Source organism: Bubalus kerabau, chromosome 1 (genome assembly GCF_029407905.1).
Source record: "Bubalus kerabau isolate K-KA32 ecotype Philippines breed swamp buffalo chromosome 1, PCC_UOA_SB_1v2, whole genome shotgun sequence".
Lineage (NCBI taxonomy): Eukaryota > Metazoa > Chordata > Mammalia > Artiodactyla > Bovidae > Bubalus > Bubalus kerabau.
In genome coordinates this window covers 128,972,311-128,984,799 of record NC_073624.1, presented here as the reverse complement: position 1 = coordinate 128,984,799, position 12,489 = coordinate 128,972,311, and the positions used below count along the sequence as shown (strand labels likewise).

The following is a 12,489-nucleotide window of genomic DNA, read 5'->3' as shown; positions in this document are numbered from 1 at the left end:
AAGGCCATTCTTTGACTGAAATCTCCTCTCACATAGATTCTTAGATGCTGACAGTATGAGCTCACGCTGTAATCCGTGAAGCAGCAAGAGAGTAGCAAGAAATCATAGATTCAGAAAAGCTGCACTAGAATGTAAGGCAGTGCCATTTGAAAAGAAAAAATGTGCCTCCCTAAACACCTGGCTTCTGGCCACTAGAGAGGGAGTCAAGGATATGGAGAACTTGCCGCCACAATGCCAGCATTCATGCCTTGAACCTTTCCAGAAGATCAGCAAGATCTCCTCCCTCAGGTTAACAAATACTGTCCAAAGTACATGGAAATACCCTTAAGAATTCTGGATATGCAAGCAATCATTTTCAGACCAACACTGCTGACAACAGGCTCTTCCACATACAAAGCAATCCATTAGTTATGTCATTCTGAATCCAAATTCCGTCCCAATTCTCTCCTCAGCATTAACATCAAAATCACAATTAAGGAATTACAGTCCTCCAGGCCGTTGTTGGGTGTGAAACTTTGAAACTGAGCAGCTTCTCTTAATGAAACAAAAAGCAAAACCCTCCAAAGTTTCTTGGGGGAGAATAGCTGAAGGAGAAATCTCTGGAGAGAAGAGGGGTTGGATCTTTTTTCTGTCTTTCACTATGTAGACTCTGGGGGTTTACTGCTCCTCCGTTAGGGTTTCAGCTCAATTATGAGCCACAGCCACATCCAATTCCTATTGCTCTTATGCCTCAACTACAAGATTATGGCTCAACTACAATATAATTCAGAGAGAACTACATTAAAACCACGAAGAAAACAAAACAAAAAGTAAACGAATAAAACAATGTATCCTGAAGAGTCAACTTGGCAAGTATGGATTTCTGAACCTGTAGTAACTGACTCATTTAGTGATTTGGGGACCGGTTCCCTTGCACATGCCTCTTTCTACCTTATGGCCTTCAGCGGCTATCTTGTACTGTTACTCAAGAGCTTGTCTGATCTCCCACCCTGGCCTGATGCTGGATAAACACAAACATTCTTTATTAAAGCCCAAAACTTTCCATGGATTCCTGTTGCCGAGGATTCTCCTACACAGTTACAATGTCAAATGGAACGTTTGTTTTAACCTTTGGAAGGAACAGCTGACTTCCTGACTGAGGTTTTATTGAAAATGTATCCCCTGAATGGAAAGAATACAGATACATGGTGCATTTTCTGTACTATTAAATACACCAACAGTCCAGGGGCATTCACTGTTATACATGCTGCTGCTACTGCTGCTAAGTTGCTTCAGTCATGTCCGACCCTGTGCAACCCCATAGACGGTAGCCCACCAGGCTCCCCCGGCCCTGGGATTCTCCAGGCAAGAACACTGGAGTGGGTTGCCATTTCTTTCTCCAATGCATAAAAGTGAAAAGGGAAAGTGAAGTTGCTCAGTCGTGCCCGACTCTTAGCGACCCCCCAGACTGCAACCCGCCAGGCTCCTTCGTCCATGGGATTTTCCAGGCAAGAGTACTGGAGTGGGGTGCCATTGCCTTCTCCGGTTATATATGCTAGATAAATGTTATTTGATTCAACCCCCAAACTAATCTTATAATGAAGAAATAATCTCAAAAAAATACATAACATGATCAAAGATGTAATCACCATCCATCCACCTGTCTCCAAAGACCAGGGCTTTAACACTTTAATTTGCCATTAGGATTAGTGGTCTTTCTGATAAAATTCAGAAAGACATCGCTAACATGTTTTGCGATCCAAAGCAAAAATATTTTTTCTCTTTGGTCCCAACACCTCTTCTAGTAGCTATCTCTTCTAGTAGATATCTTCTAGTAGATAACCTTTAGCCCAGCCCCAGCTTCTCCATCACAGTGTCCGATTTCTACACTCTGCGTCCCATAACCTGCTCCTTCTTATGGTTTGCTCACTGAATTTGATGTTTATCCTTGGGCTTAGTTAGAAAACATCATCTTCTCATCTCTCCAGCAGCACCTGCCTGAGCTATGTTGAAGAATAGATTTCTAGTCCATTTTTCAGCAACCTGATTCCATCTGCTTTGTCTCTTCTGGAAGTTCCTGCAAGTATCTTGTCCACCACCAGCATTTTCCTTATTCTCTGGGACTACTATGGGCTAACTCTTATTTTTATATCTCTTCTCTCATTTCAGTGGGATTTTTGAAAGGAAAGGACCATAACCTTTCCTTAGTACACAATTTTTAAGCAAAGAAAATTTTTTCTTATCTGAATTTTCTATTTTTTTCTAGAATTGATATACATATTACTTGTATAACAGAGATATGAGAAATATTTGGAAAATAAGAAAATATTTCTAATACTATGGCTTGGCACTCCAACCTAATAAAGCTCATTCTGAAGTCTAATATTTCCTGGCATGACAGTTAGATCTCTGGAGAAAAACACTAAAAATGTTTTGGTCCTTGACCAAATAAATTACCCTCATATTGTTTTAGGTTAGAAATGAGAAGGATCCAGCAAGTCTTGGCTCACAAACTGTCATTCTGTACAAGGATCCAGATATTTTAAATCCAAATTAAAACACAAATAGCCCAAAGGACGGCTGTATCTCTAGGTCCAAGGACAGTTTATGACTAGGCAAATATAAATATTATGTATCTAATAGACAGATATAAATATTATTTATCTTATTTAGATGTTGCTTTGTTATGCATTTTTTTGCCTTGCCAACAACACAATGTGATAATCAAAACCTTTTTTTTTAATTGATAGTCTTGACCTGTATGTTTGTAACAAATAAAATTTGGTTCCTAAGTGTGATTGCATAATAAATGCACTGCTTGTACAGGCAGAAAAATTAATTTAATCAAGATGTGAACAGGTGGCTCTCAACAAAGCCACAAATGCATAAGAGTTCAGTATCACTGTTCTTTGTATCTAGAAATGCCATGAATAGCATGCAGATGACTCCAGAAAAAAAAAAAAATTGGACATATGCATCTGGACAGTCCTCTTCGAATCTGCTTTAGTTAACAGTTCAAAGAATTTGTCCTTGTTGACAGTTGCCTCTTAATATCACACAGAAGTTTAGATACCTAAGCTGCTCAGAAAAGCTAGATTGCAGCAGCTCAGTTTTACAATTAAGTGACCCTCTTCCCTATTTATGACCCTGAAAGTTCAGGACTATCAGGTAAAGACTATCAATTTAAAAAAAACAGGATTTTAATTATCACATTGTGTTGTTGGCAAGGCAAAGAAATTTCATAACAAAGCAACATCTAAGTAAGATAAATAATATTTACATCTATTAGATACATAATATTTATATTTGCCTAATCATAAACTGTCCTTGGACCGAGAGATATAGCCATCCTTCAGGCTATGTATGTTTTAATTTGGATTAAAATATCTGGATCCTTGTACAGAATGACAGTTTGTGAGCCAGACTTCCTGATCCTTCTCTTCTCATTTTTAATCTAAAACAACTATTTCATGTTTCAGTGATTTTAAGTAATTTAAGGAGATAATTAAGGCTTCAGGAGTAGTATCTATTATGACATTCTTAAAGTACTAAGTTTACAGGTTTTAGAATTAAAACATGAAGTACAATTTGAATATAGGATTCAAACAGGAAGTACTAAATACATGAAACAGGTATTTCGTTAGAATTAAGTTAGAAAAACCACCACCTCCACAATTCTAGAAATAGGTGTTCATGGAATAACTCAAAGAGAAGCTTATTTAGCTGCTCAATTTTGTAATTTAAAGTTCTTTAGTCTTTGTTGTACCTTAAATATGGTGAATTCATCATTTTCCTTGCCCATTCTCATCATACATAACGATTTACTCGCAAATAGTTTTTAAAGAATTATTTCTCTGATTATTCTAATATTGCTTATATTTTGTTTCCTCCATGATAATGAAAACTTGCTAACAATTTACAAGCCAAACTGATGTCATCTGAATAGTCAGCTACAGCATCTACCAGTAAATTAGCTTGATTTTGTGAAATGAAACACTATATGTTTTATATTTACCAAAAAAGTAAGATCATAGCCATTAAAAACATTTCATACTCCAAAATTTTCACTGGTATAATTTCTGGACCTCTAAAAATTTATTTCAATAATTTAAAATATTCAAAATGTCATGACTACTTACTGGTGTTCAACTTATACATTAAAATACTGTTTTTACTGCTTAGGACTGTATGACTATGCTTGACATTTGAAGCTCCTACCATCTGGGACTTTTTCTTACTCAACAAATTTTTATTCTACCACTCTGCGGTGTGACACTACCATTTTAATCAAGATAACATAATGTCTTCTCAGTCCAATGTGTACATTGTAACACTGTGTTCATTCCCATCATTATTCTTGACTCATATTGCTCCTCAAAATATAGTCTCTTCATCTCACCATCTAACTAAATTCTATTATTATGATCAGTCAAGATAATACCTACATAATTATTTAATTACTTCGGAAAATTAGGGCCTCACCTCATATATCCAAAAGTATTAGCTATATTAAAAATTAAGTGTAAAATTTAAATATCACACAGAAGAAAACACATGTAAATATCTGCACACAGAGAATAAGATCTAAATATCAAACCAATGGAAGAAATTACAAAGACATGATCACTAGATTTCATAGAAATAAACTATCATACATTAAAAATAACTTGAATAAGCTGAAATGACAATAAACTGAATTTCTATACAATAAACTATATAGGAAGACTCATTTTTTAGCTCCCTTCTCCAAATACTTTAGAGAACACCAAAAGGTGTTTCAACAAAATGAAAATACTATAGTTAAATAACCAGTATCCAAGTAGGATATTTTTTAGGTTTCTGCTTGTTTTACAGCTTAATTCCAATCCCTCTCGTTAGGTATGTTAAGTGTACGGCCATCACTTATTTGTCCAACAAATGCTTTTATTTTACCCCAGCCATATGCCAGAGACTGTGCCAGACACTAAGACCATATTGCTGCTCAAAACAGACATGGTCCCTTCAATCACAGAACTTAAGTGTAGCATAAGATAAACATTAATCAAGTAGCCACACAAATTGTGGTTTAAAAAAAAAAAGCACACAGAGCACTATGACAGAATATAAAAAGGATTTCACCTATTAGAGATATGGAATGTGTATGGTTCCTGGAAGATTTCCCTAAAGAATTCATGCCTAAATAAAACGTTAACCCCTTATAACTGCAGAAGCTATACCCTAAATTCTTTTGTACCTTTCTGCATCTCATACAGTAAGTCTTCTATATCCATTAAACGATTTATTCCCATTAAAATTCGAAGGTATCTTTGTTAACTAGACTTCTGTTTTCAATGGTGTGAATGAAGTCAGCTTTAGGATACTTTAATGGGGCAGTTTAGGAAGATACTTTTATTTTTATAAGATTGAACAACTTAAATCTTACTTATAAGACCATCCCATGATCAATCTTGTCAGATTTAGTGGCAGAATCTTACTTAAACCCCAAAGGAATGACAAACACTTATATTCTGAAAAAGAATTATTCACATACATTTATGTACTAAAAATTATGTACAGCTATTAAAATTGTTTCACTAACAGTACACATAGATTATAAAACAAATTAAATGTTATTTAAAAGCACATATTTTTACACTGTATATCCTGGAAGTTTGTTTATTACTAATTCGCAAATATCTTTGCATTGCTTGGAAATGTTTAGTGAACCAAGGTCATCACTGTCTTCTTCAAAGTGATCTAAAGTACTGCAATCCAGGACATTAAGTTCTAGTTCCGACAGATTAGAAGGCAGGTAAGAACTCACTTGAGATGTCCGAGGTGACTGGCTTTTTTCTGACGACTTGCAACCTGTTCTTGTTTTAGGTTTAGCAGAGATGTCACGATCCTGCTTTAGAACTTTAGAATTATGCATACTGTTTTGGTCTCTCTGGTTTTCTTTTTCCTCAGTCCAGTGTGATGAAGAGAAATCACTGGAAAATGCTTCCTCCAGACTTTTATCTTGAGTCTTTGAAACAGGAAATCTTTTATGTGAGAGTACTGGAGATCCAGCTGAAAAAGGTGGGCTAGGAATACAACTCTTTGCACTGCTGTCTTTCCTTATGGACAATCTTGTTTCACTGGACTTGCTTGTATGTTGACTGTGTTTTGGATTTTCTGTGCCTGGACTGCTATCACGAGCTCGTAAAATTCTGCTGGTGTCTTCAGAACTGCAAGGACTGGTGAAGTCATCTGAATACTTTAGTTCTGAGATGCTTTCAGAGCAACTACTTGTACTTGGATTCTTTTCATTGATATCAGCAGTTAGAATGTCCTCACCAGTGATTTTGACCTGCTTGTCATCTATTTCTTTATCTACTACAATTCTGTCAACTACTGCAACCTGTTGGAAAACACCTGGACTTTGGACTTTCACTTTTCCTTCCAAAGTATTTGTACAAATAAACCTTTCTGAGACAACAGAATTTGCAGGACTCAAAATTTCTTCCAAAAAACCATTATTGCTTCTATTTTCATCACAATCAACTGTCTTTTCAGTTGCACATTTCAGTTTAGTTTCTTTGGTTGTGCTAGGGTCATCAACAACTACACTAATTTGCTTTGAGGTATTGCTATTTTCAGCGAAAGATGCATCTGATTCTAAACACTTATCTTTAGGCAGGTCATGTGGCTTCTGATACAGTTCAGCAAAACTTAGTATCTTAACTTTGGATGATGGAATTCTGAGTTTTGCACCTAACATTTGTGTTTGCATTTTTTTATACTGTTCTCTCTTTTCATATTCTACTAACATATCAGGATTTGTTTGTTTTAAACGTAGTTTAAGTGTGTTTGTTAAGCCATAAAGTAGTTTTCCCCTTGAAACTCTTTTTTGGGGGGCACCACCTTTCTTTTCAAAATATTTACCTTTCTTAAGGTTTTCAGTTTGGTTCTTTTTATACTGAAGACTCACTGACTTCTCATTTCCCCCCACAGAAAGCTTATCCTTTTTAGATTCACAGGTGGATTTCACCGAAGATTCTGGTGACTTCTTATCCTCAGTTCTATATAACCAGGCTAAGTGAGGATGTATATGAGTAGGGCTTGCCATGGGTTGGTTGTATAACAAGGACAACTCAACCAACAAAGCATTTAACAAAGGCAGTTGCCTTATAGTATTAATTCTATTTTGTTCAGTTGGAGGATGGTCTGTAGTTTGATTACTTGCTCCTGTATCCTGAACGGATGCAGGATTTATAAGCACTGGACGACTCTCACCTGTTGCAGAATTTGTATGTTCTGGAGGATTAGTATGTGTTGGGGGATTTACAACGTTTTCTTTCAGAAAAGTACCATCATCCCATTCCTCAGGTGCATTAATTTGAGGCTCAATGGTAATTTTACCCTGTTTAGGGGGTGTCTTTTCTTGACTCAAATGAGTGTAATACAGAGGAGGAGGGCAAATTATGTTAGTTTCAAGTTCCACCTCTGTGCCTTCCTGATTTGGGGGGCTAACACTCTCCTCACTGCTACCCTTTGAACACATAACAGAGTTGGTTTTGCCATTTTCCATAGAATCCGTGTAATCAGAGTCAGCCTTGCTATGGAAAGTTCTTCCCTTCAAATCCTTCCCTGCCCTTGAGATTTTTACATCCACCAGAGGCTTATCAGCATCTCCTGGGCTTGGCTCTGAGTCTGGCTGCTGCAGCTGCTGGTTTTCCTGCCAGGTTTGGGGGCTGACCTCCACTGACTTCTGCACCTCCATACCCTCCACTCCACCGCCTGTAGAAGCGACTGGCCGCTCCAGATGGTCCAATAAGCTGCTTCCCAGATCACTCAGGCGGTAGCCCAGGGCAATGTCCCCAATCCGCTCCCCGTCTTGGTTACACAGCGGGAAACTTCCCCGATGACTCTGGGAGTTGCCCGGGGCGGCGGACCCCAGGACCTTGTGGACCGCCGCGGCCAGAGAAATGCTGCAGGCCCCCAGGAGCTGCGGGGCAGGGGTCGGGTGCCCGGGGGGCAGCTGGAGCAGCAAGGTGTAAAGCGGGGTCCGAAGGAGCAGGCGGTGCAGGGTGGCGGGCTGCAGGCGGAAGAGACAGGACTTGCCGCGACGGAAGATAAGCAGGCCAGGCCGAGATTCCTGGGCGGGGGCGGCGGGGCCGGCGGGAGGGTAAATCAGCAGCGTGGGGAAGTCCAGCAGGCGGAAGGCCACCGCGGGGCACAGGCTGAGCGAGGGCCGCGGCGGCGATGCTTCTTCTCCCTCCTCCTTTTGCTCCTCTTCCGTAACTACCGGTGGCTGCGGCAGCCCGGCTTCAAGGCATACCCAGTCTACGAGTAGCTCCAGCGAGAAGAGCCGCTCAGACACCGCGGACGCCATTGCTGTTACCCCGGAGACGCTGTGAGCTGAAAGCCAAAGTCCTTCGTTCTCGCGAGAAACAGGGAAAACCCGGCGCCTGTCTTGTTCTCTCGCGAGACTTGAGAGGGCGCCCTGACAGGTCCGAGATGCGGCTGCTCTGGGAATTTTGGCTTCTCACTATACCTCTTTGGTTTCCAGACTTGTATTAACACAATGCTTATGATAATACCGAAGCTATGAATGGGGCGGGGTGGGGAGAGCAGTAAAAGCATGTTTTGTTTTGTTTTTTTTGTTCGAGTCACGTTTTATCACTACAGGTCCCATGCAATTTTGGAGGCCTGTCAAATCTATCAGAGGAATATTAAAATTAAATCAGGGCTTCCTTTCCAATCTCCAGGCTAAAGCAAGTCAGCTAATTGTCCACAACCGGCCTTCTGTGCTGCTGGTTACTCAAAAGATAAGGATATGGTGCTAAAGTGGCATGGAGGTCTCTGTCTTAGTGAGGCGTCCCTGAGACACATACAGCGAGTGTGGGCACATTGTCAATGAGACATCCAGGTATAGGAGAGTTATGTTAATGATTTCAGTACATCAAAACTCAGGCACAACTCGTTATTAGAGAAATGCAAATAAAAACCACAATGAGGTATCATCTCAAACTGGTCAGAAAGACCAGCATCAAAAAAATCTAGACAATAAATGCTGGAAAGTGGAGAAAAGGGAACCCTCTTACACTGTTGGTGGGAATGCAAACTGATACAACCACTGTGGAGAACAGCATGGAGATTCCTTAAAAAAAAAACTAGGACTAAAACTATTATTCAGTTCAGGTCAGTTGTCTCCAACTGTTTGTGACCCCATGGACTGCAGCACGCCAGTCTCCCCTGTCCATCACCAACCCCCGGAGCTTACTCAAACTCATGTCCATCCAGTCATGATGGCATCCAACCATCTCATCCTCTGCCGGCCCCTTCTACTCCTGCCTTCAGTCTTTCCTGGCATCACATCAGTCACCATCTACAGTGATTTTGGAGCCCCCCCCCCCCCCCAGATAAAGTCTGTCACTGTATCCATTGTTTTCCCATCTACTTGCCATGAAGTGATGGTACCAGATGCCATGATCTTAGTTTTCTGAATGTTGAGTTTTAAGCTAGGTTTTTCACTCCGTGTTTTCACTTTCATCAAGAGACTCTTTAGTTCTTCGCTTTCTGCCATAAGGGTGGTGTCATCTGCATACCTGAGGTTATTGACATTTCTCCTGGCAATCTTGATTCCAGTTTGTGCTTCATCCAGCCTGGCATTTCACATGATGTACTCTGCATATAAGTTAAATAAGCAGGGTGATAATATACAGCCTAAATATATTCCTTTCCTAATTAGGAACCAGTCCATTGTCCCATGTCTGATTCTAGCTGTTGCTTCTTGACCTGCATACAGATTTCTCAGTAGGCAGATCAGGTGGTCTGGTATTTTCATCTCTTGAAGACTTTTCCACAGTTTGTTGTGATCCACACAGTCAAAGGCTTTGGTATATTCAATAAAGAAGTAGATGTTTTTCTGGAACTCTCTTGCTTTTTCAACGATCCAATGGATGTTGGCAATTTGATCTCTAGTTTCTCTGCATGTTTTAATCCAGCTTAAACATCTGGAAGTTCATGGTTCACGTACTGTTGAAGCCTGGGTTACAGAATTTTGAGGATTAATTTGCTAGTGTGTGAGATGGGTACAATTGTGTGGTAGTTTGAACATTATTTGGCATTGTCTTTCTTAGGGATTGAAATGAAAACTGACATTTTCCAGTCCTGTGGCCACTGCTGAGTTTTCCAAATTTGTTGGCATATTAAGTGCAGCACTTTCACAGCATCATCTTTCAGGATTTGAAATAGCTTAACTGGAATTCCATCACCTCCACTAGCTTTGTTTGTTGTGATGCTTCCTAAGGCCCACTTGACTTCACATTCCAGGATGTCTGGCTCTAGGTGAGTGATCACACCATCATGGTTATCTATCTGGGTCATGAATATCTCTTTTGTATAGTTTTTCTGTATATTCTTTCCACCTCTTCTTAATATCTTCTGCTTATGTTAGGTCCATACCATTTCTGTCCTTTATTGAGCCCATCTTTGCATGAAATGTTCTAATTTTTTTGAAGAGATCTCTAGTCTTTCCCATTCTATTGTTTTCCTCTATTTCTTTGTATTGATAACTGAGGAAGGCTTTCTTATCTTTCCTTGCTATTCCTTGGAACTCTGCACTCAGATGGGTGTATCTTTCCTTTTCTCCTTTGCATTTAGCTTCTCTTCTTTTCTCAGCTATTTGTAAGGCCGCCTCAGACAACCATTTTGCATTTTTGCATTTCTTTTTCTTGGGAATGGTCTTGATCACTGCCTCCTGTACAATGTCATGAACCTCCATCCATAGTTCTTCAGGCACTCTGTCTATCAGATCTAATCCCTTGAATCTATTTGTCACCTCCACTGTATAATCATAAGGTATTTGATTTAGGTCATACCTGAATTTCCTAGCGGTTTTCCATACTTTCTTCAATTTAAATCTGAATTTGGCAATAAGCAGTTTATGATCTGAGCCACAGTCAGCTCCCAGTCTTGCTTTTGCTGATTTTATAGAGCTTTTCCACCTTTGGCTGCAAAGAATATAATCAATCTGATTTCAGTATTGACCATCCAGTGATGTCCATGTGTAGAGTGGTCTCTTGTGTTGTTGGAAGACAGTGTTTGCTATGACCAGTGCATTCTCTTGGCAAAACTCTATTAGCCTTTGCCCTGCTTCATTTTGTACTCCAAGGCCAAATTTGCCTGTTTCTCCAGGTATCTCTTGACTTCCTACTTTTCCATTCCAGTCCCCTATGATGAGAAGGACATCTTTTTGGGGTGTTCTAGAAGGTCTTGTAGGTCTTCATAGTGAAAGTGAAAGTGACGTCGCTCAGTCGTGTCTGACTCTTTGCGACCCTATGGACTGTAGCCTACCAGGCTCCTCTCTGCATGGAATTCTCCAGGTAGGTCTTCGTGCTGCTGCTGCTGCTGCTAAGTCCCTTCTGTCATGTGACCCCATAGACGGCAGCCCACCAGGCTCTGCCGTCCCCGGGATTCTCCAGGCAAGAACACTGGAGTGTGTTGCCATTTCCTTCTCCAATGCATGAAAGTGAAAAGTGAAAGTGAAGTCGCTCAGTCATGTCCGACTCTTAGTGACCCCATGGACTGTAGCCCACCAGGCTCCTCCACCCATGGGATTTTCCAGGCAAGAGTACTGGAGTGGGGTGCCATTGCCTTCTCCAAGGTCTTCATGCTGCTGCTGCTAAGTCACTTCAGTCGTGTCCAACTCTATGCGACCCCATAGACGGCAGCCCACCAAGCTCCCCCGTCCCTGGGATTCTCCAGGCACAGAACACTGGAGTGGCTTGCCACAAGGTCTTCATAGAACCATTCAAATTCAGCTTCTTCAGCATTAGTGGTTGGAACATAGACTTGGATTACTGTGATATTGAATGGTTTTTTTGGAAACGAACAGAGATCATTGTCATTTTTGAAATTGCATCCAAGTACTGCATTTTAGACTCTTTTGTTGACTATGAGGGCTATTCCATTTTTTTAAAGGGATTCTTGCCCACAGGATTAGATATAATGGTCATCTGATTTAAATTCACCCATTCCAGTCTACTTTAGTTCACTGATTCCTAAAATGTCTATGTTTACTCTTGCCATCTCCTGTTTGACCATTTCCAATTCTAGTTTTGATAGTTCCAAAACTACCATATGGCCCAGCAATCCCACTACTGGGCATATACTCTAAGGAAATGGACTTGAAGAAGACACATGTACCACAATGTTTCTTGCAATGCTACTTTATAATGGGAAATGGAAGCAACCTGGATGTCCATTGGTAGATGAATGGATAAGGAAGTTGTAGTACATATACACAATGGAATATTACTCAGCTATAAAAAGGAACACCATTTGAGTCAGTTCTAATGAGGTGGATAAGCCTAGAGCCTATTATATAGACTGTCAGAAAGGAAAGACAACTATCATATATTAACGCATATATATGGAATCTAGAAAAGTGCTACTGATGATCCTACATGCAAGGCAGCAAAGGAGACACAGATATAAAGATAGACATTTGCACTCAGTGGGGGAAGGAGAAAGTGGGATGATTTG

At 40.1% G+C, this 12,489-nt stretch overlaps 1 protein-coding gene across 1 annotated transcript; it reads right to left on the bottom strand.

Moving 5' to 3' along the window:
- Nucleotides 1-4,881: 4,881 nt before the first annotated feature.
- MAP10 (microtubule associated protein 10) lies at nt 4,882-8,370 on the bottom strand. Its single transcript, XM_055588339.1, has one exon. The coding sequence runs from the start codon at nt 8,330-8,332 to the stop codon at nt 5,609-5,611; it is 2,724 nt and encodes a 907-aa protein (XP_055444314.1). The 5' UTR covers nt 8,333-8,370; the 3' UTR covers nt 4,882-5,608.
- Nucleotides 8,371-12,489: the final 4,119 nt, after the last annotated feature.

Excerpts from the sequence above, each read along its gene's own strand:
- MAP10 (XM_055588339.1), bottom strand. The coding sequence starts at position 8,332 with ATGGCGTCCGCGGTGTCTGAGCGGCTCTTCTCGCTGGAGCTACTCGTA.